Source organism: Scaptodrosophila lebanonensis, unplaced genomic scaffold, assembly GCF_003285725.1.
Source record: "Scaptodrosophila lebanonensis strain 11010-0011.00,11010-0021.00 unplaced genomic scaffold, SlebRS2 tig00000043-arrow-pilon, whole genome shotgun sequence".
NCBI classification, from domain to species: domain Eukaryota; kingdom Metazoa; phylum Arthropoda; class Insecta; order Diptera; family Drosophilidae; genus Scaptodrosophila; species Scaptodrosophila lebanonensis.
Window position 1 is genome coordinate 596,940 of NW_022060545.1, and position 20,008 is coordinate 616,947.

Here is a 20,008-nt window from a genome sequence, read left to right on the forward strand (position 1 = left end):
AGTAATCATCGGTTGGAGTTGCTTTTTGGAATCGTAGCTCTTTTTCAAAGCGGCAATTATGTTACAGCTAGTTGTTTTGGATTTCTAATAGTGTTGATAAGTTATGGTTCAAATTTCTAGTCATTTTCATAAAATTAGGGAAAAACTCTTGTTTTTTAAGTCTTTGAAAAGACACAATGTATCAGTTACGATAAGTTCGAATCTTTCCACCCAATTTTATGCTGCTCATCATATGGGAAATAGTATACCGGAAAACAAGCATTTTTTGGCTGTCCCTTGGGGATCTTTTTCTTGAATTTTTTATTATTTTTTTGTTGTTGCGCTTTTTTTGGTTTTTCATTATTTAAAATTTACCGTGTTATACTAAAATTACAGACATACATATGTATATATTTATATAATTTTTTTGTGTCTTATGTTTCTGTGTACTTAGTATTCAAAAGGAGTTTTGTGCTTAGCCAATTAAATGTTTCCCGTTTAGTACTAAAATGTTTACATACATATGTGTACAAAAAATGTTTAATTTACACTTTAATATTTATGAATACAAGTTTTTATACTTTCTTTATAGTATCTATGTATGTATGCGTGTGTTTACAATAAATACATATATATGTAGTTTTTATATTATTCGTACTTGTTTCGATTTCTTTTAACTAAGCTATAGAAAACTTCAAATATATATTTCAGATTTGCTTATTTTATTCTAAAACTAACGATCAATCCAATAAAGTATATATGTAGGTGCAAATTGGGGGCTTCTTATAGAACTAAGGATAAAATTATAATTCATATATAAATAATGATAGCGAACATTTATTTTTCTAAGAATTTAAATGTAGATGTAAACCATGTGGTAACATTTTAATACCAAAGAAATACAAAAATATTCTATTTATATTTGTTATATATAACATTAATATTATAATTATTTGTATTATTTAGCTTCCAAAATCGATTAACAGTTGAAACAAATTAAATTTGTTCTATTTATTGAAAACATATTATATTATTTCTCACTGAAAAACAAGAATATAGATATATTCGTGACTTAAATTGTACAAACTCATTTGAATTTGCATGCCTTAAAAGTAATATTTATGTAGATATATATTCTTTAAATATGTAATTATTTTCAAACATATCAATGAATTTTCTTTATATAAAAACGAAATGTACGAGATGCCTGATTAGACATTAAGAAATGTTAAACAATACCAATACCAAACAAAATGTAATGTTCAGATTGTGTTTCTTTACATAATACACTAATAGAGGCCTTCTTGAATTGATTCATTACTAGTTCTTGATCACACAAATATAAAAAAGTTGCACTCACATTTTCGTAAGTTAGAAGAAAAGTCATTATTTCCATTGTTTTTCACATGTACAATTCTGAGAGGATAATGTTGTACTCAGGCGAGAAACGTCGCAGAAACGTTCCCTTGCGATTATATAATTTGAAGATTAGTGGATCATCAGATCATTTTAGATGCAATATTTTGTATACATAATATTATTATTCCTTTTAAAAGCGACAATGACAGTCCGATAGAGAACTGTGACCTTTTTCAAAACCCAAATGGAACACGCTGCTCTTATTTTACATGCGATTGTACATGCCTAACGCATATCAAAATTCTTTTAGCAGTACAATAATAATTAAATGGTTCATTTTGAAGTATTAACTGGCATCGATTTGAATGCACTCAAGCAGGACTCCATTACATGTAATTCTCTCTGAACATAAATATGAAATTGTGGCTAAATATGCTGAAATTCCAGCTATTCAGTTTTTTGTATCTGAAACTAATTACAAATAATTTGTTCAATATTTGACGACATTGACACGGGAAATTTGAAATGGTATAATATTTTTTACAACAACTATCAAAACCTTACATTAAAAACATATCCAGTCGGGCTAGACGAACAAACACGAAGTTGGTAAGAATCTTCTTGTACAATTTTTATTTGGGGCTTGGATGCTATTTATTTTACAACAGTAAAATAGTTTCCTTTCGTATATAGATAAATACATGCGTTGCCGCTAATTTTAATTATTCAATACATATTAAGCAATATTAATTTTTTCCATTTTTATTTAATTTTTGTTTATTCGTTTTACTAGCTATAAATAATTAGTAATATTTGCATTGCAAGTTAGATGTGCTGTGAGTTTTCGATATAACCATAAATTGTTGCAAAACAAGTGCGTTTCGTTTAAATGAATCGATGCATTACTTGCATGGATGTAATTATTCGAAGTGAGTGCAATTATTCGAAATAAGTGTAAATTATTGGTTATTTTTGTAATGTTGAGTATGAATATGTCAATCAAGTTCTTGTTAGCAACAGTTTCCATATAGGTATCATTTCTTTTAAAGTGAATGGCTTAGAAAACATTTGGTTTTATTGCAATGTGAATGCTCGAGTTAATCTGTTAAAGAGTCAGAATTGTATTGCAAATTGGCAGCAGATTTTTTTATATTGGTAATGCAAAGTAAAGTTCTTAATTCACCAGTTGAAGAGTTCGATCTAATAATTTAGGCCGCTTACAGCTCTTTACCAATTATCGTAAAACTCAAAAGGTGTGTTTCGTATTGAAACGAAAATAAAAAGTGACATTTAAATAAAAGCAAATATTTTAAGTTCAATCTAACACACTAAAAAAACTAGAATGCCTGTATGTTTGGATATCTTGGCTGAATCTCATGCGTACTGAGAAAGTTAATAAATATTGTTAACAGTTAAACGAGCAAAATTCCTAAATAAATATCGATTTAAAATCGACCCTACAATTTCCAAAAAAGTCTGCCCAAATTCCTGTGCGCTGAATAATTCGAACTGGCGCAGCCGAAAAACTGAAATAAAAACTCAAACACACTTGTTTGTAACATTTATGGAAATATTCGTTTAGCGTTTTTTCAATTTTTGTTGTTGTTGGTATATATGTATATATATTGTTTAAAAGATCAGATTTAAATATATAATAATTCGCTACAATTAAATGTTCAGTAAAAGGTTGTCATCCAACTCAACTAACCCAACATTTATGCAGCTTAAAGACTACGCCTAATACAAAAGTTATATGTATACAATTATACTTTCTGAATTACTCTAAGAACTAACAATGCTTGGTGGCATTTAATAATCATTTCTCATTATTCTTTTTTTTTTGCAATTTGTTTTTTTTTTTTTCCTTTTTTTCAAGTTATATTTAGTTTAAAAAAGCTTAATGTGTTCCTTTAACATGTTTATTTATAGTAGGTATAACTATTAATATATGCAAAACTATATATAGTATGTATGTATAGTCTAGAAGTTTGCTGTGGGCCCCCGCTCAGAGCGACGCCCCAACAAATGGGGACGCGACAGGGTCGATGGGCGGCAAAAGGGGTAGGCGATGGTGGCGTGTTGGCTGCTGCGGCATTTGGGGTTCACATTTAAAGTACTAAACGTTAACTAAAGTAGAATTAATTAATTAATAATAATAATAATTCACACGATGAACTTAAGACTACGCATTAAATACGAAAAATAGTTTTAAATTAATTACAAATTAAAACGAAAGCAAAGTAGGGCACACTAAAGTTAAAAAGCAGTTAATTTTTTAGTTTTTTTTTTTTGCAGTTTTTGGACTTTTTTTGCGAATAATTTTGCAATTTTTTTTGTGTTTTTTCGTTTTCTTTTGTTGTTGTTAGATTTGTTTTTAATCCCCCTTTAATGCCACAGCAGTGCGTTGCTGCCGTTGCCGCTGCCGACGTCGACGCCGTCGCGTTCCACTCTCTCACTGAAAATAGTTGTAGAAGCCCGTGGTGGCCTGCCCCAGTTCGCGAATGGCCGCAAACGGATCCTTCTCCACCAGCTCGTTGGATGTGGGCGGAGCGGCGTTTGCCGCCGATGTCTGGACAGCAGCCACTGTGGGCTGTTGTGGCGCAGCCGCCTGCGGTCCCTGACTCAGCACCGCTGCGTAGGTTGTGGCCGAGGACTGATGCTGATGGTTGACCGCATCGTTGGACGCCTGTGTGGGCTGCTGCTGCTGCTGTTGTTGTTGCTGTGGTGGCGCCACCGTGTGGAACAAGTCCAGGTCCGGGCCACCCTTCAGCACGTTGTAGTTGTTGTAAAGCAGATTGTGGCCATGATCGTTCACTTTGTTGTTGTGCTCGGCAACTGTATTGTTGGCAAATAGAGCTTCAATGAGATTTGTGCCCGTATCCAGGCCAGCCAGCAATCCGGGCATGTTGTTGTAGTTATTACTGCCTCCGTTTCCGCCTCCACCTAATCCCACGGCACCATTTCCCATGGCCAGTGCCTGGCGACGATAGAGGGGCACGGAGCTGCCGTTGCTGTGCAGACCACCACCGCTGCTATTGTTACTAAGGCCAGAACCACCGATGTTGTTCTGTCCACCGCTATTGAAATTGCCATATGGCTTGTCATTCAGCAAGGCATTGGCTACGGGGGAGAGCGGGAGAAACAAGAAATACATTTTATAAATACGTTTTCTATAAGGGAGCTAGTACCCAAGACTAATTAGCAAATAACTCAGATACATATTTTATTTTATATATTCAAACCTAATTTTGTTAAACCATTGACGATGAAGTTTTTCTAAGCAGTATCTTCATCTTAAGTCCACAAGCCCAAAATATTTTCTATTAAGGATAAAACGAGATAAAATTTAGGTCCAAAGAACGATTTAACAATTATTAAAAGCACATTTACAGGACGTGGATAAGCTTAATAAAAAAACGCTATTCAAAAATAATACAGTGTGGTTTTGTCGATTATTTTAGACTCCCTTCTCTATAACATGAGGCCTGTGGTGTTAACTAGATTTGATAAGACGCCTGAGTATTTTGTTTTCAAAATGGGAATTTGACGGAATACCCCAACGATTTTGTGCAAAACGTAATTTCCTGCACGCTACCAATATTAAAACTATTATTGCTTTTACTGAATAATTTACATGCAGAAATGAAGTCAGTAATTTTGTTACCAGTTGAGGTAAAATGTAAATGTTTGGATGTTCGTTGGATGGAAAAACTATTCATGATTTATAATGGACTGATCTGTTTTATAGTTGCAATTAATCTCAATGTCGTTTCGTCGAAATTAAAGTTTTTAAACTCTTATAAACTTCTTGGTAAAGTTTGTCGTTATGCTCCACTCACCGTTTCCCATGAAGTTGGGAGTGCCGCCGGATCCGCTGCTGTTGTTGGGTCCATGGGGCGGAGCCACCGAGGAGGGACCGATTACATGGTTGCCATATAGAGACGGTGGTGCCTGATTGCCTCCCAATTGCTTGCCCATGGGGGCAGGCGGTACCGGCTGCTGCTGGCTCTGCTGCATCATTGCAAAAAGACGACTCTGCTGCTGCTGCTGCTGTTGATGCTGCTGCTGCTGCTGTTGTTGTTGTTGCTGCTGCTGCTGCTGCGAGAGCAACAGGTCGGTGCCATTGACGACGCCGTTGCTGAGTGAGGGCCCCGGTATGTTGGCGCCGGACGAGGCCACACCCACCATGCCCAACACATCGCGCAATATGGGCTGAGCAATGTCGTTGGCGCCGTTCATGATCGAGTTGAAGACCAAATCGATTTGCTGGTTGAAGTTATCGAGCGGTGGCGATGCATCCACGTTCGGCGGCTGCTGATTCTGTGGCGGTTGTGGCGGCAGCGGCGGATACATCATGGGATAAGGCGGCTGACGCTGCTGCGGTGGCGGCGGCGCCATTCCATGGGGATTGTTAGGCAGCATGGGGGGTAGTTGCTGCTGCTGTTGTGGCGGTGGCTGCGGCGGTTTGTGCGGCATTTGTTGCTGCTGCTGATGGCCATGCTGCTGCAGAGTAGCCATCACCTGCCGGAGCATGTCCGCAAACTTGTTGGCCGCTTCCTGGCCAACAGTCTCGAGCAGTTTCAAATACCACTTGTACTGCTCCTCCTTGGGGTTGAAGGCCATATCGTAAATGCTGACGTTGGGCGGCAGCAGCTCGTGTGGAAAGCGCAAAGCGCTAGGTGATGGCTGCTTCCCGGCGGCACCGTACATGAAGGGCGCTTGTTGTGGCGGTTGCTGCTGTTGCTGTGGCGGCCCAGGCGGCTTGTCATAGCTGTTGAAAGCAGCGCCATTGTGTCGCATGTATGGTGGTGGCGGAGGTGGTGCACCTTCCATAGGGCTCATAGGACCATTCGGCACGCTGCTGCCTCGCTGCATGGACATTGGCGGAGCTTGTGGGGGTCCGCCATATAGATGATGTGGTGGTGGTGGCGGCGCCTGCTGTTGTTGGGGCGTCGGAGGTGGCGCCTGCCCATGGTTGTAGAGGGTCTTCTTGGCCAGGTAGCCCAACTCGCTGGGATTGCGGAGCATTTGAGAGGCAGCAGCGGCGGCAGCAGCCACAACAGCTGCAGCATTGGGCGGCACCGGTGGCACGCTACCACCACGCAGTGCCTGTCCAGCATTTGGTGGCGGTGGTTGCAGCGGCCCTGGACCTGGACCGCGCCCGGGCGTTTGCTGCGGTGGCTGCTGCTGCTTATTGGGAGGCAATACGCTCCACGGATTCGATTGTGGTGGTGGTCCCCACAAACTGGCATTCGGATTTTGTTGCTGCTGTTGTTGCTGTTGAGGTCCCACTGATGGGCGCCAATGCTGCATGGCTGCATACTGCCCGTATGGGGGCGGCGGTGGTCCAGTATTAGCTTGCGGTGGTCCTCTCATATGCGGTGGTTGCGGTGGTCCACCCGTTGGCGGTCCATTTGGTGGTGGTCCGCGCATACCCATGTGACTGCCGTAGTGTGGTGGCGGTGGTCCGGGACCAGGTGGCACATTCGGTGCTTTACCACCAGCACCACCACTTCCACCGCCACCACCGACAGCTGCTGCAGCCGCCATCATAGCGTGCATCGAGTATATATGTGAGAGATGTTGCTGGTTCGCCATAGCGGCTGCCATCTGATTCATCTGATGGGCGGCGGCAGCGGCAGCGGGTCCCGGACCCAACATGCCCGCAGCAGCGGCTGCAGCATAATGTGGTGGTGGACCTGGCGGTCCATGTGGCGGCGCATGTGCGTTCAGATATAGCGCAGCTTGCTCCCGAAGATACGCCTCCGGCTGCAGGGCACGCGGAACAAATACCGGAGCGAGTGGATTGAGAACATAGGCCCGTTTCAGCTCCACGCCGTCTAGCTGCGAGCGCAGATTCGACCATGTCAGTCCAAAGAGCGACTTGTGCTCATCGCAAATCTCAATGAAGCGCTCCCACACCTTACGACAGCGTCCGATGGAGCAGAGGGCCACCGGATCGCCCACAACAGCGACCAAGGACTGGGCGCGTGTAATTGCCGTATTAAGCAGCTTTGAGTTGCTCAGAAATCCGTAATCTGTGTCGGCATCTCCAATGCTGGCACTAGTGGCCACACCATTGCCACTGCCTTGTGGCAGACAAGTGCGGCGTGTGCGGACTGTGGACAAGAAGACCGCACGAAATTGTTTGCCCTGCACATTCAACACACGCTCCACAGATATGCCACCCATGCGGCGCTTGCGCAGCTCCGAACGTATGCGAAATACCTGATCCGCATAGGGGGTCATGATGCCGATGCTCGTATCGTTAAGCTTGCCCCAGGCGCTGGGCCAGCGTTTGCGGAGCTCTGAAACTCGCTCGACCACCTCGTACACCTCGGCGTTGTTGTAGAAAGCTGTCGAGTTTTTGTCCTGCACATCCTCGCCGCGCGTGGTGAAGAAGGTGAGCGGATAGAAGCGTTCGTGACGTGGCTGCTTGCCGGAGGCCACCAATTTCTGTTCGTAGAACAGCTCCGATGTGAAGCGTATGATGGCCTCGTGAGCGCGATAGTTCTCACACAGCAGGATCTTGCAGGGGAAGTTAGAGGGATAGTGATCGTACAGACGCTCCAGCAGCGATATGTGTAGCTTGCGCTCCTTGGCAAAGGCCGAGAAGAGCTCCGGACTCATCTGCATGTGATCGCCGGCAAGCACAATGCGTGTAGAATCATTTGCTAATGCCAGCGGCATTATGGCCTCGCACTCCATCGCCTGGGCGGCCTCATCAAGAAAGATGTGTGTGAACAGACCCTTGGGTAGTCCCAACGTAGCCAGCTCCATGCTGATGCTCAATGTGACCACAATGATGCGATGCCGCATTATGTCCTCCACACTGGGCCGCCGGAAGTTGCCGACCCCATCGGTAATGCAATACTTCTGCACCACACTGTTTACCGTCGCTGACCAACGTTTGTGGTAATAGACACGCAGTGGCGTGGCCTCTTCCAGTCCCTCCTCGATCCACGGATGCAAATACTCTTTGATGTACAGATCCGCAGCTGAGTTCGAGTGCGTACAAATGAGTATTTTTGCCTCTGGCTGCGCCAACAACTGTTTGATGGCTTGGGCCAGCGTGTAAGTCTTGCCTGTGCCAAAGGGTCCGATGAGTAGAATGGGAGGCAGTTTGATACTCAATGCTGTTGTAATGGCATTCACAGCCTCGCGCTGCTTGGCATTCAATTTGGGCTCACATGAATCGGCCCATTGTTTTTTGGGAGTCCATGGAATGGCCGGTTCCAGTTCAGTTGCGGGAAAGATTAGGCGAAAATCCGTGATCTTATCCACAGCATTGTGCCACTCACAATAAGGCATGCGATTTAGCTGGAATTGTATGTCCACATCGAGCTCGGTGTCTGCCTGCAAAGCCATGGCTTCAACACATTTGGCCGACAGCTTCAGATAGATAACGTTCTTGCCCTTGTCCTCAATCAATGCCTCGTAGACGGCACGTGGTTCGGTGGACTTAGTGCCTGGCTCTTCTGGGGCTGAGATGTAGACACTGCTGCAATTGGAGAGAATGAGGCGGCCCGGCGACGTATCCTCCGATATGTCCTTGCCCAGACGCATTAGGGCAAAAAGTTCGCCCGCCAGAGAATACTTTGCCGTACTAGTAGCCATGCCCGCTGGAGTCAGGATATAATTCGAGGCCACGGTTAGGCGAGTGCGTACATTATAACGCGCGATTTGCTCATAGCGCGCAATCTCCTCAACATAGAGTAGTTCGTGGATGCGTGAACGGTAATTGTTTTGCGTCAAACGCTTCTCCACAATCGTAGATTGCGTGAGCGTGAAGGTGGCCGCCCTTGGACATGGATAACGCTCAAGGAGCTCACGCTCATGCTGCAAATCACTGATGTACGCTTCGGTCTTCAAATGCGTGCCTATTGTCGTCTCAAAGCGCGTCAGCTGAGTGTTGGCCACATCCCAACGCGTCGCCGAACTATTGATAATATCACGCTTGATCTCCTCAATTTTTTCTGCATCGCTGACGGGCAACACATCCACGCATAGATGACGCACCAGCAGTGGTTCTAAGCCCACATCGAAGCAAATGGCTTGACGAAATGTTCCGTAGATTTCCGTATGGAACTCCACGGTAATTTCGTGCGTGTAGAGGGGCGCTGAAAACTCTGAAGTATCGGAAGCTGGCGTTGAAGGAGTCTCTTTTGATCCTTCTTCCACGTGTTGTTCCGATGCATCCTCGCTTACCTCCTTTTTCAAAGTGGTTGATGTTGTTGTTGCTGTCGTTGTTCCTCCCGCTGCAATTGCTGCTGCTACAGTGGCAACCCACTCCTGATCAGACTTTAGTTCCACTGGCGCCGCTGCTCCACTCTTAATGCACTTGAGTGCAAAATGGTTGCGATGCGCATCCTGCAACAATGCCACCGCTCTGAGCGGACGACGCGTCTCCATCTGAAAGAGCCATTCCCGTTTGGATGTCTTGGAGCTAATGCTCGTGACCAGCTCCTGCTCGCATTTAACATCCATGTCGGGCACACGTTCGCACATCACACGCTCCGGTGCTGTCGCTTGTATCCAACGCTCCAGAATCTGCTCCGTATAGGACTTGCCATAGAGCTCCTTTTCACATGCCTTCTGCACACGCATGCGTCGGTATTCGAAGCGCTCCTTCCACTCATTCAGCTCGTCCATTCCGTGCGCCTCCACACACTGGGCGCCATAGTGACAGGTGTGCGACTCCGCATATGTCTCACACAGGCTATATGTGTCCAGCGTATAGCCTCGAGGAGGTGGTCGCCACTTCCAGTCTCGGCCTGAAAGAATTATGTGTAATTATTAACTGTTTTGTTTCTTGAATGATTGCAAAATATTTCACTCTTCAGTGAGTCAGAGATCTTATTGGGAAAGATCTAACTGCCTATCTATCTATAGATACGATCTTTACTCTACACTTCTCCCTTTGACTCACCTTCATCGCTCATGATCACTTTCTGGTGACTTTCGGTCTGGCAGTGCTGACGCAGCTCGTTGCGTGTCTGAAACGTGATGGCGCAGTAGCTACAGGTGGTGGATGCAAGCACCGCAGCGGCTGCCGATTGTTCAGGATCAATGGGCGAATCGCCTGGCGGATGTTTGACGCCTGTGATCTTAATGGCCGACAGCAGTTCGTTGGTCTTGCCCAGACCCGAACTAATGCTAGACATGGTGCTGCTGCTGCCTGTGCTGCTGCTACTGCTGTAACTGCCCGCACTGATGCTACTGTTGCCGTTCTGCTGCTGCTGTTGTTGTTGCTGCTGCTCACGTTTCTTGAGACCTTTATTGCTTAGGAGCTTGCTGTACTTGTCGAGCGGCAAATTGTTGGTGGCCCAATGATCTAGTTTTGTATCCAGTATGGCCATTTCATCCTCTAGACGCGCATGTGCTATCTTCTGCGTTTGCGCTTTATTCATAATCATTTGTATAATGGACCTGTAGCGTTCCAGCGTTTTGGATATGTCCGAGAAAATTTGTTGACCGCACAACTCATTGATCCATTTACTTAGAAAGTGCTCCGCATCCTAAAAAAGTGTACAACATTTTTAGAGTTAAATTCATCGCCAAAGTACTTCAATACTTACCGCGTATTTGTGAAGCTTGAAGAGCGCATGGACCAGCCAGCGACGGGCACGTGACACGCTGGCTACACATTCCGCCTGTTCGGCTAGCAGTGTCAACACCTTGTAAGCATCTGCCAGACAGCCATCGTACTTGCCCAGCTCCAGCAGGCATTCGCAACGTCCCAGTAGGCATGCGATTTGCTGATCCTTTTGCGCTCGCACCGCGCCAGCGGAGGACGTTGTTGGCGGGGCAGCGGCAGCTATTAATATTTGATCATAAAGAGCCACGGCGCGTGCCCAATTGCGACGTCGGACCATGTCGTGTGCCTGCATTTCCTTTTCGGCTGCCATTTTGATGGCGGCCGTTGGAATTTAAAGGATGTATGTACGGATATTTCTAGCTAAGACCCTTTTGAAGTCGTTTTTTATTTAAATCAATGCTGTTGTTGTTGTATTTGCTTGTGGCTATATTCATGCGTATGGCGTCGTTGTCTCGTCGGATTTCGAGGTGATCGTGATGGTCGTGGTCTTCTTTGCTACTCTTTCGCTTACGTTTACTTACTTAAGTTAACAATTTACAATTATAATCAAAGTGCTTATGTATGTAGAAGTTTTTTTTACGCTTTGTTTTAGGGCATTTTGTTTGCTGCAATGAGAAGAGAAAAATCGTTGTCATCGATTACTATACACAGGCCTTATAAATATTAACATTGAGGGCAAGAAACTCTCTCTGGGTTAGTCATTGGAATTTAAAGATTCCTACACAAATAGCTCGAACGAAGTAACTGAGTCTGTAAATGATATATAGAGTGTTATCGAATATGTGGGAATCAGTCGCATGAACCACATTTTCTATTATTCGAAGCTGTGTTATACATAGTTAATGCTTTCTTCTTGAATATTTTCGCTGTAATACGCTCTTTAGTTTACAATGAACAATTCCATAATTATACTCTGTACATGAAATGTACAAGAGTATATTAGGTTTGCGGGAGCTGAAAAATGTAACAGGCAGAAGGAGGCGTGGCAGACCCCACAAAGTATATATATTATTGATCAGCGTGACAAGACGAGTCGATCTAGCCCTGTCTGTCTGTCTGTCCGTCTGTCCGTCTGTCCGTCTGTCCGTCTGTCCGTCCGTATGAACACCTGGATCTCAGAGACTATAAGAGATAGAGACACCAAATTTTGCACGAAGATGCGTTATGTGTGTATTCTATACGAGTTTGTTTTATTTTTTTGATTTTCCCCCCCACTTCCCCCCTATGGGGGTTTTCCCGATTTTCCATTCGTATAATCGCCTATATCTCGGAGACTATAAGACCTAGGAACACCAAATTTTAGTCCCAGATGCCTTATGTGAATACGCAGAAAATGTATATTTTGGAATTCCCCTCCCTCCCCCCTCTACCCCGCAAATCGTAACTCCCGTAATTCTTGGAATTTCGAACTAAAATTTTGGAAATACCCCCAGTTGGTTATTATGTGTCCGTATGCCAAATTTCATTATGATAGACCGATTTAACAAGAAGTTATAGCCATAAATATATTTGCTGATGCAGCGCTGCTGCAGCGCTGCTCTAGCGCTGCCCGCGGCTGTTGTTGATGTTGCTGTTTGGTTGACTGCGAAAATGCTTACACAGACACGAATTGATGCGCATAGGCATACATACACTCACACAGACGCAATTGCTATGTAAATGTGCAATTATACACCCTTTACGTGAGTTCGAATACCGAGAGAGGTAAAATCGATCGAATTTTGTTTTTTTATTTTCTTAATTTTTTTTATTTTCTATAATTATTGTAAACATATGTACAGAGTATTTCAAAGTCGGGACACCCGACTTTAGCTTTTTTACTTGTTTTTGAAATAAGTTCAACAAAGTTCTGCTGTTAATAGTATTTGTTTAAAAAGAAAGCAAAGGCTCATATGTATGGATTGTAATGACATACTGCGCGATGTGGTACCTGAATCCGAAGATTTAATATAAGCTGGATCTGAACAATAAAACTCTTCTGTTTGCAATAGAAATGAGACTATGCTTCAATTAAATAAGTAGCTTTAGGAAATTGTATATATTAACAAAAATGTTGGTTTTGGTTGCGAGTAATGCACAATTTCGTAAGAACGAACGATTTCACTTGCTGGGCGTTTCATTTAGTGGGTGGCACACAACAATTCGCGCTTGTATGTGTGTGTGTGTCGGCCGCACGCACAATAAATAGCACTTCTTGAACGCACACTCACGCACAAATTATTTGCAGCCATAATTAAAAGCAATTTAATTTGTTTTTGTTTTCTTTCCTTACTGTGGCCGCACACACTATTGTTTAATATGTTTTTGGGGTGCCCGATGTTGTTGTTATTCGTTGCCTGCTTTACACAGCATTTTATTTATAAGCGGTAGCACACAGACTGGCTCTTGTATGTGTTGTTGTTGCTTTTGATACTGCTGGTTTGCCTGCAGTATTATTTACATTTACACTTTAACGAGTGAACTGTTCATTTTTCACTTGTAAGGTGATATGCACATGCACACGTAATAACAATCAGCACAAGGCCTATTTTATAAACAATATCTTTTGATTACTTTAAATGCGGCATTGTGCTTCAGTTCTTTCATAAGTTTCAGTTCGCACTAAATTTTGCTCTCAGCTGCTCTTGCAACTGGCATAGGCCGACGACGGACAACGAACTCTCCTATTACGCAAATTGCTTTATTATTGTTGTTGAAGGACACGTTTAATGCATATTTCGCATTCTAGTAGTGCAAGTTGGCATTATGCATTAATTAATCAATTACTTTTCTATTAATTTACCGTGTATGCTTGTTCGTGCCAGCGAAATGCACAGGCAGCAGCCACGGTTCGCAGTGTTGTGAAATACGAAGGGTAATCGTTACCGAGTAGTTGCACAGGTAACCTTTACTGACCAAAATAAAAATGGATGTTCCTTAAAGTTAGTAGCTCTTTCTAAATATTTCCAATGTAAGTCTTAAACACTGCTTAGCGTAAAAGCATTTCAAGTATTTGCTTCGTGTTTCTGGTGGGCCAGTAGTCGCCGGAAAGCGAAAAGTGTAAGCGAGTAGACACGAGAAATGCACATCACTAACGCAAATGACAACCGCATAGAAATACAAACACAAAAGTAAATGCACAAAAATATTTCAATCAGCATTTTCGGTATATGCTGCCCAAAGCGAAATGTCAAATTAACAGCCCGTGCGTTTGTTATGGCCATACGCAATGATTTTACCGAAATACATACATAATGCACACGCATGTATGTATATCGAGCCTTTCGCAATGGCCATTACACCAAACTCGGGTCTTGGCCCATTTTTCTACCCTTTTGTGCAGAACAGCAACAACAATAGCAGCAACGAACAAGAAGCAGGCGAGCCCAGCAAGCGAGCAGCTGTGGAAATTTGCAAGCGATGGAAAAAATTTTCACACGCGTGCATTTATCGATGTGCTTGCTCAAATGTAATTACCTTTGCACTAATTGTTAATTACACTAGTTACATTTTACATGGTTAAGCACGAAATTATGAGAAAAAATGCACATCCGTCGAAAAAAATGTTAAAAGTAAGCTAAGAAATCGACGACGAATGTGGTGTGAAGGCGAAATTCGCAAAGTACTGTCTTAGTGCTGCCCATAAACGTGCACAAGTGCTACCCAATCGCACAAAGTTTAACACTTAAAAAGCACCAATGGTTAATTTTCTCATTATATTAAAATACGCTTAGCAATGCTAGTTTGACAATACAAGAAGAAATCACATATTCCGCCACGAACACAAAATATAAAAGCGGGTCGGCTTACAATTCTTAAATACACACAAAACAAAAATCATTATTTTCGAAAGAATTTCTTCGCTATCTGGATGACCTGCATTGCCAGTTTCAGCTCCTTAGCCCCCTTCACTCCCAACGCCTCCAAATCCTCCAGTGTCATCTGTATAAGCACATCAATATCAATTTCCTGACGCGTAAAGAGCTCCGTCAAGTGACTATTTCCTGTGCGATTGAGTAGGGAACGCACACGGGGACTCAATGTCGGATGCTCCACTGGTGAGCCCTGTTTGAATTCTCGCCCACTAGTAGAACCATAGCTGCAGCCCGTATCTATGCGGGTGCTACTTCCGCTGTGACCCATTATATTCGATATTGATCTCATGCTGGCAGTTGTCACGTTCCTTCCAGTTGTGCTCCCTGTGCTGTTGGCTGTACAGTCTTGTGAAATTGTCGACCGTGTTCGGCTCCCAGAGGAGTTGGCCGATGAGTTCGGTGAAAAAACCGATCGCGTTCGCATAAAATCTTCCGAAAACCTCTGAGGGGTGCTGGCCCTGCGACGTGATGGTTGTTGTTGAGGATGGGCTGAAAGTAGCCGACTAGGTTTGAGACCACGAAATGAATTTTTCCTTTGCATATGTGGCTCGGCGATGGGCGTGTTCGATCCAACGCTATCGAAGTTAAAGGAGGGTGTAGCTAGCGGCGTCAATGGGGTCAGTGGAGAACGTGGATCTATATGGATATTTAACAATAGTTTTATTGGATTAGAACTTCAATCAATTTTAAGTTACCTCTATAAGCGCGATCGTATCGGTTCATGGCTTCAAAAAAAATCGTTAAACAAAAATAAAAACGGCACTCAACAAGCACGAGATAAAGTAAAATGTGATTACAGAATTAAGGTTACAAAATGAAGTCACAATCATCAGCGCTGATTCGGAAAGTGAGGAAGAGCAAGAGCGAGAATGGGATAAAAGAGGACCAAAGCAGAAAAAATACTAATAAGAAGGGTATTCCTAATAACTATTTAAGATATTATTTTGTTCAGAAAAACCAAAACCAAAAATATATTCCGCCCTCAAAAATAAAATCGGAGCACAAGCCTATGTTTGTCTGTTAACTGAGAACAAAAAAAAAAAAACAAATAAATATTATAATCTGCCCATGAACTAATTATCACTAAACGATTTATTGCAATTATAACCATTCGAAAAATGCTATACGATTTTAGGCTAAAATCAATTATCCAGAGCATAAATAAAATATATTCACCACAAAACGAGCAGACTTTACACATAGTTATAATTTCTGTAGAATCGGAACACTAAGGGCTTGCAAGCTACAATACCTATATATTATAGTAAGATAAAAAAACTAGGAATAGAATGATTTTATTTACATAGCAATTTTTTTTATAAATATGATTGAGAAGCAAAATTCTATGTTCAGCACATAGGGCATGTTTTCTTATGAACATCAAATATTTATAACATAAGACGATATTTTTTTTATTTAAGTTGAATTTTGGTTGCAAAATTGAGATTAAAATTTTCACTGTTCATTTAAGCTGCAGAAATAGAAAAGATAACAACAATGGTAGGCAAAGCAAAAAGTAGGCAAAGCACAGTAAGCATTATTTTTAGCTTGCTTACTAATAATAATAATTTGTAATTAAATTATAGGATTATTGCTAAACTAATAAAAGTCGATGAGGGAGATAGATTAAATAAGCACGATTAGAATTTTGAGTTCCTTCGAGTTTTAAGCGTTTTTCATTTTCAATTGTTACTCTAACAAAAGCCGAATGATTAAATTTCGATTAAGCTTGGAAAAAATGGGTGCGTTTTCAGTAGAATGCTGGGCTATACATTGAATACGTATTTATTGTTTATTTTTAAGAATAACAATAAAAACTCAATGAACTTTAAAATGCGTTTCAAAATTGCAAATTGATATTTTATGCTAAAAAATTATTCTTCAATAATCACATACTGGGTTCAATAATCTTAAATGAAAATAAAAACATCACGTCTATGCATGAAGATATTAACATACCACATATATATGCATAATATGTACACATTCAAGCCAATATTTTGATTTGTTTTTGGTTCGTTAAATTGCTTAGCTTCTAATTAAAGCGAGTTTTTCGAGTTGTCAGGTATCTTTTAACATCGATTGGCTTATTGTGTCTCGATTCTCAAATGAATAAAAGATACATAAATAAATAAAGTAATAAAGTGCACATACTTGTAAAGTAATCAAGGACTGGGTTTCAATTTTAATGGATATTAACACGAACATTTCAAATACAATTCATCGAGTTGGGCCGGTTTTAGTGGGTGTTTGCTTTGGATCCGGTACTGTGAAGCGTTGAGCGTGAGATCATTCACATACATATATGCATATTGCACAAAGAACATTTATTAAATAAAATACAATACATATATGAGGTTGAACTAATTTTTTGTACAAATAAAAAATCTCAATATTTACGATTCTGGTATCTAAGTATTCAAGAAGGTTTATTTTAAACTCTATGTGAACTAGGCTTTTTAAGATGCGCGATTTTTTTAACAAAATGTAAACCGCAAAAAAGATAGCAGTTTCATTATTACAATAATATTACTGATTTATTTATTAATATATTTAAGATTCAATTTTAATGCACTTTAGCAACATGTATCATGTATCATGTAAATATTACAATCACAGTGATTAAAACAATTCCAATTAAGTATTTATTATTGGACTCAAAATACAAAAATTAAAATAACTTCACATTCTAGACTGGGCTTCAATTTAACATAAATAATCTCTAATTATTCATTTAGTCTAAATCACTTCACACGTGCACATAATTTATTTAATTTGATGAGTCAGCACCTAAAAGCATGCTACATACACCCATTAATGATTCAAAGCAACAGCAAATTACAACCAACTAGTATTGGCGGCGACAGCAACAACAACATATGACAACGACTGACAACCACCTGTTTGACAACATTTGTTATGGCTCGTTGCTTGCCTGACAGCTTTTTGCTTTGGTTTTTTTTCTTTTGCTTGCTTTTTGCTTGCTGGCTTTTTGCCCGACAAAAACAACGACGACAACAAAGAATAATGTGACTTTGCTTTTGCGTTTTGCTATTGCCATCGCTATCGCTTGCGTTTTATTGTCTGTCGGCCTATCTCTTCATTCTGTCTAGTACTTATGTATGTATGTGTGTGTAACTGTGTCTATGCCGCTGTCGACGTCGACGTTGCCATCGCCGTCACTGTCTTCTCTGCATGTGTGTTGTTACCGGCTTTTGCCAAAAACAGCTGAGCTCGTTCTCACAGCTGCTCAATGTTTATGTTTTTTATGCGATAGCCTTAGCGCTTGCGCACTGCGTACAGCCCACTATCCACCGTCTCCCACTGTTCCCCCACTCAACCGACGAACAGCACCAACGACTGGCCCCCGAAGACCAACAGCCGAAAGCCGAGCTTCGGCTGTCGCATTAAAGGGGGGACGAAGTACGGCGCATATAAAAAATGCGCTGCTTCATCGCTTGGCGTTTCAGTCGTCTAACGGAGTTCAACGTCGCTGGGCAACAGTTTTTGGCAACGAGGCTGCTGCGTTAAGTCGTTTTTCGAAAAATCTGTGAAAATTTTTCGCACGCCTGTCGCAAACCAACCAACTAACCAACCAATAAATAATACCGCTGTAAATAGCATAACCAAGTGCGTGGAAAATTATGTGTGCGTGAGAAAATTTTATGACGCATACTATACCCGCATAGGTGTAATACCGCCAACGAGTTGTCTTTGGCAAAAAAAAGTGCGCAAATATTTTGCAAGTAATATATAGTACGAAATTTTGAAAATTATTCGGAAACATCCAATAAGCTGTTTGGCAACCCAATCCGAGTTTAGTTTTTTGCGGTCTTCTGTGTTCTCAGACACGCCAAAAAAGTCAGTGAAGTGTTAAAGAAACAACAACACCAATAATAATAATAATAATAATACTTGCGAAACTCTGTGCTACGCCTCAACAAAAGAACTTGGGTAGGTTTTTTCTTCTAGTTGTTTTTGTTTGATTACTTCATGCAAATTGAATTAAGCAATTAAAAAAAATAATTTTTATTGTGCTGTTTGTGCTTAGATTTTAACGTTATTAATATTTTTGTTTTGTGCCTGGCGGCCAATTCCCCATCCTGCCAGTTCCCCTCGCTCGACACACACACATTTGCAAAACTTTGCCAGTGTTTACCAGTTTATATATATATGTATATGTGTGTGTGTGCCATAATTAAAATTTACCAATCATCAGTTATTGGAGTTGCGATCGCTTTGCAGTGCGACTACTGTTGTGTTTGCTGTTCATGTTGATGTTGTTGTTTTTGTTGTCGTTCCGTTCTTGTTGGTCTTGTTGCAAATGTTTGGAAGTTGCAATAGTTTGTGCTTCCTTCTGTGCTATTCAGTGCATATGAAAATGCTTCTTTTTTTGGCGTATGCGCGCGCAAATTCAAATAAATAAAAATACGAACTTCATAAAAAGTTTTTTAATATCGAAAAGCGTAGGCAGCACTGGCATGACGTCCATGTTGCGAAGTGCTGGGGAAGGGAACGGTGGGTGTGGGCCACACACACACACACACACACACACACACACACACACACACACACACACACACACACACACACACACACACACATGCATACGCATTCTTATACATATGTATATCGAACTGGAACTTCAGTGGCACTGCATTGGCGCACGTTTAATTGAACAACAAAAACGCAACAACTGCCACGGCACAAACAACAATAACAACGGCAATAGCAAGAGCTACAACAACAACAACAATAATGACAACATCAACAACAATAAATATGTTGAGCAGTTTGTTGCTACTGTTGTTGCTGGACTTTTTAATTTGATTTGTTGATTTGTGTGTTTTTTGCCTTTAAATGATATACAAAGGCATATAGGCCGAGCTTAGTTCGTAGATATATACATACTTGTACGTACTTACTATTATACGAGATCTGTTCAAGAAGTGTTTGATCTTAGCATTTTAATTACAGCTGTGTGGCTCTCTTCTACAAGTATTATAGTGTTTTTGAGCATTTGTTTATTTACAAGTATTTACAACCCTAAATTGCAATAGCAATTAGGCTATTAATTATAAGTATATACTCGTAGCGATATTATGTAGGAAATTTTAGAGAAAACATCTTTGTATACATACTAAATGACAGAATTGGTAGGCTTCATAAGTTTTGAAAATAGAGAGTTCTTAAATAATCGTTTGTTTTTAATTAGGGC

General features: G+C 41.4%; 3 protein-coding genes across 4 annotated transcripts in view; 1 reads left to right on the forward strand and 2 right to left on the reverse strand.

The window, feature by feature from the left end:
* Positions 1-2,887: 2,887 nt before the first annotated feature.
* On the reverse strand, positions 2,888-11,524 carry LOC115622268 (probable helicase with zinc finger domain). The gene is made up of 4 exons (XM_030516170.1): positions 10,917-11,524; positions 10,268-10,856; positions 5,178-10,112; positions 2,888-4,458 (listed from the first exon to the last, which is right to left on the reverse strand). Exons 1-4 carry the CDS (start codon positions 11,244-11,246, stop codon positions 3,791-3,793), a joined length of 6,522 nt encoding a protein of 2,173 aa, XP_030372030.1. The 5' UTR covers positions 11,247-11,524; the 3' UTR covers positions 2,888-3,790.
* A 3,093-nt stretch (positions 11,525-14,617) lies between these two features.
* Positions 14,618-15,635, reverse strand: LOC115622895. Its single transcript, XM_030517011.1, has 2 exons — positions 15,486-15,635; positions 14,618-15,426 (listed from the first exon to the last, which is right to left on the reverse strand). The coding sequence occupies exons 1-2, from the start codon at positions 15,511-15,513 to the stop codon at positions 14,756-14,758; spliced, it is 699 nt and encodes a 232-aa protein (XP_030372871.1). The 5' UTR covers positions 15,514-15,635; the 3' UTR covers positions 14,618-14,755.
* A 2,643-nt stretch (positions 15,636-18,278) lies between these two features.
* LOC115623215 (Ig-like and fibronectin type-III domain-containing protein 1) overlaps positions 18,279-20,008 on the forward strand; it is a 152,444-nt gene continuing 150,714 nt past the window's right edge. For both annotated transcript variants that reach the window (XM_030517456.1, XM_030517455.1), the window contains exon 1: positions 18,279-18,744. The gene's annotated coding sequence lies outside the window, so the exon portion shown is untranslated. The remainder of the gene's footprint in view (positions 18,745-20,008) is intronic.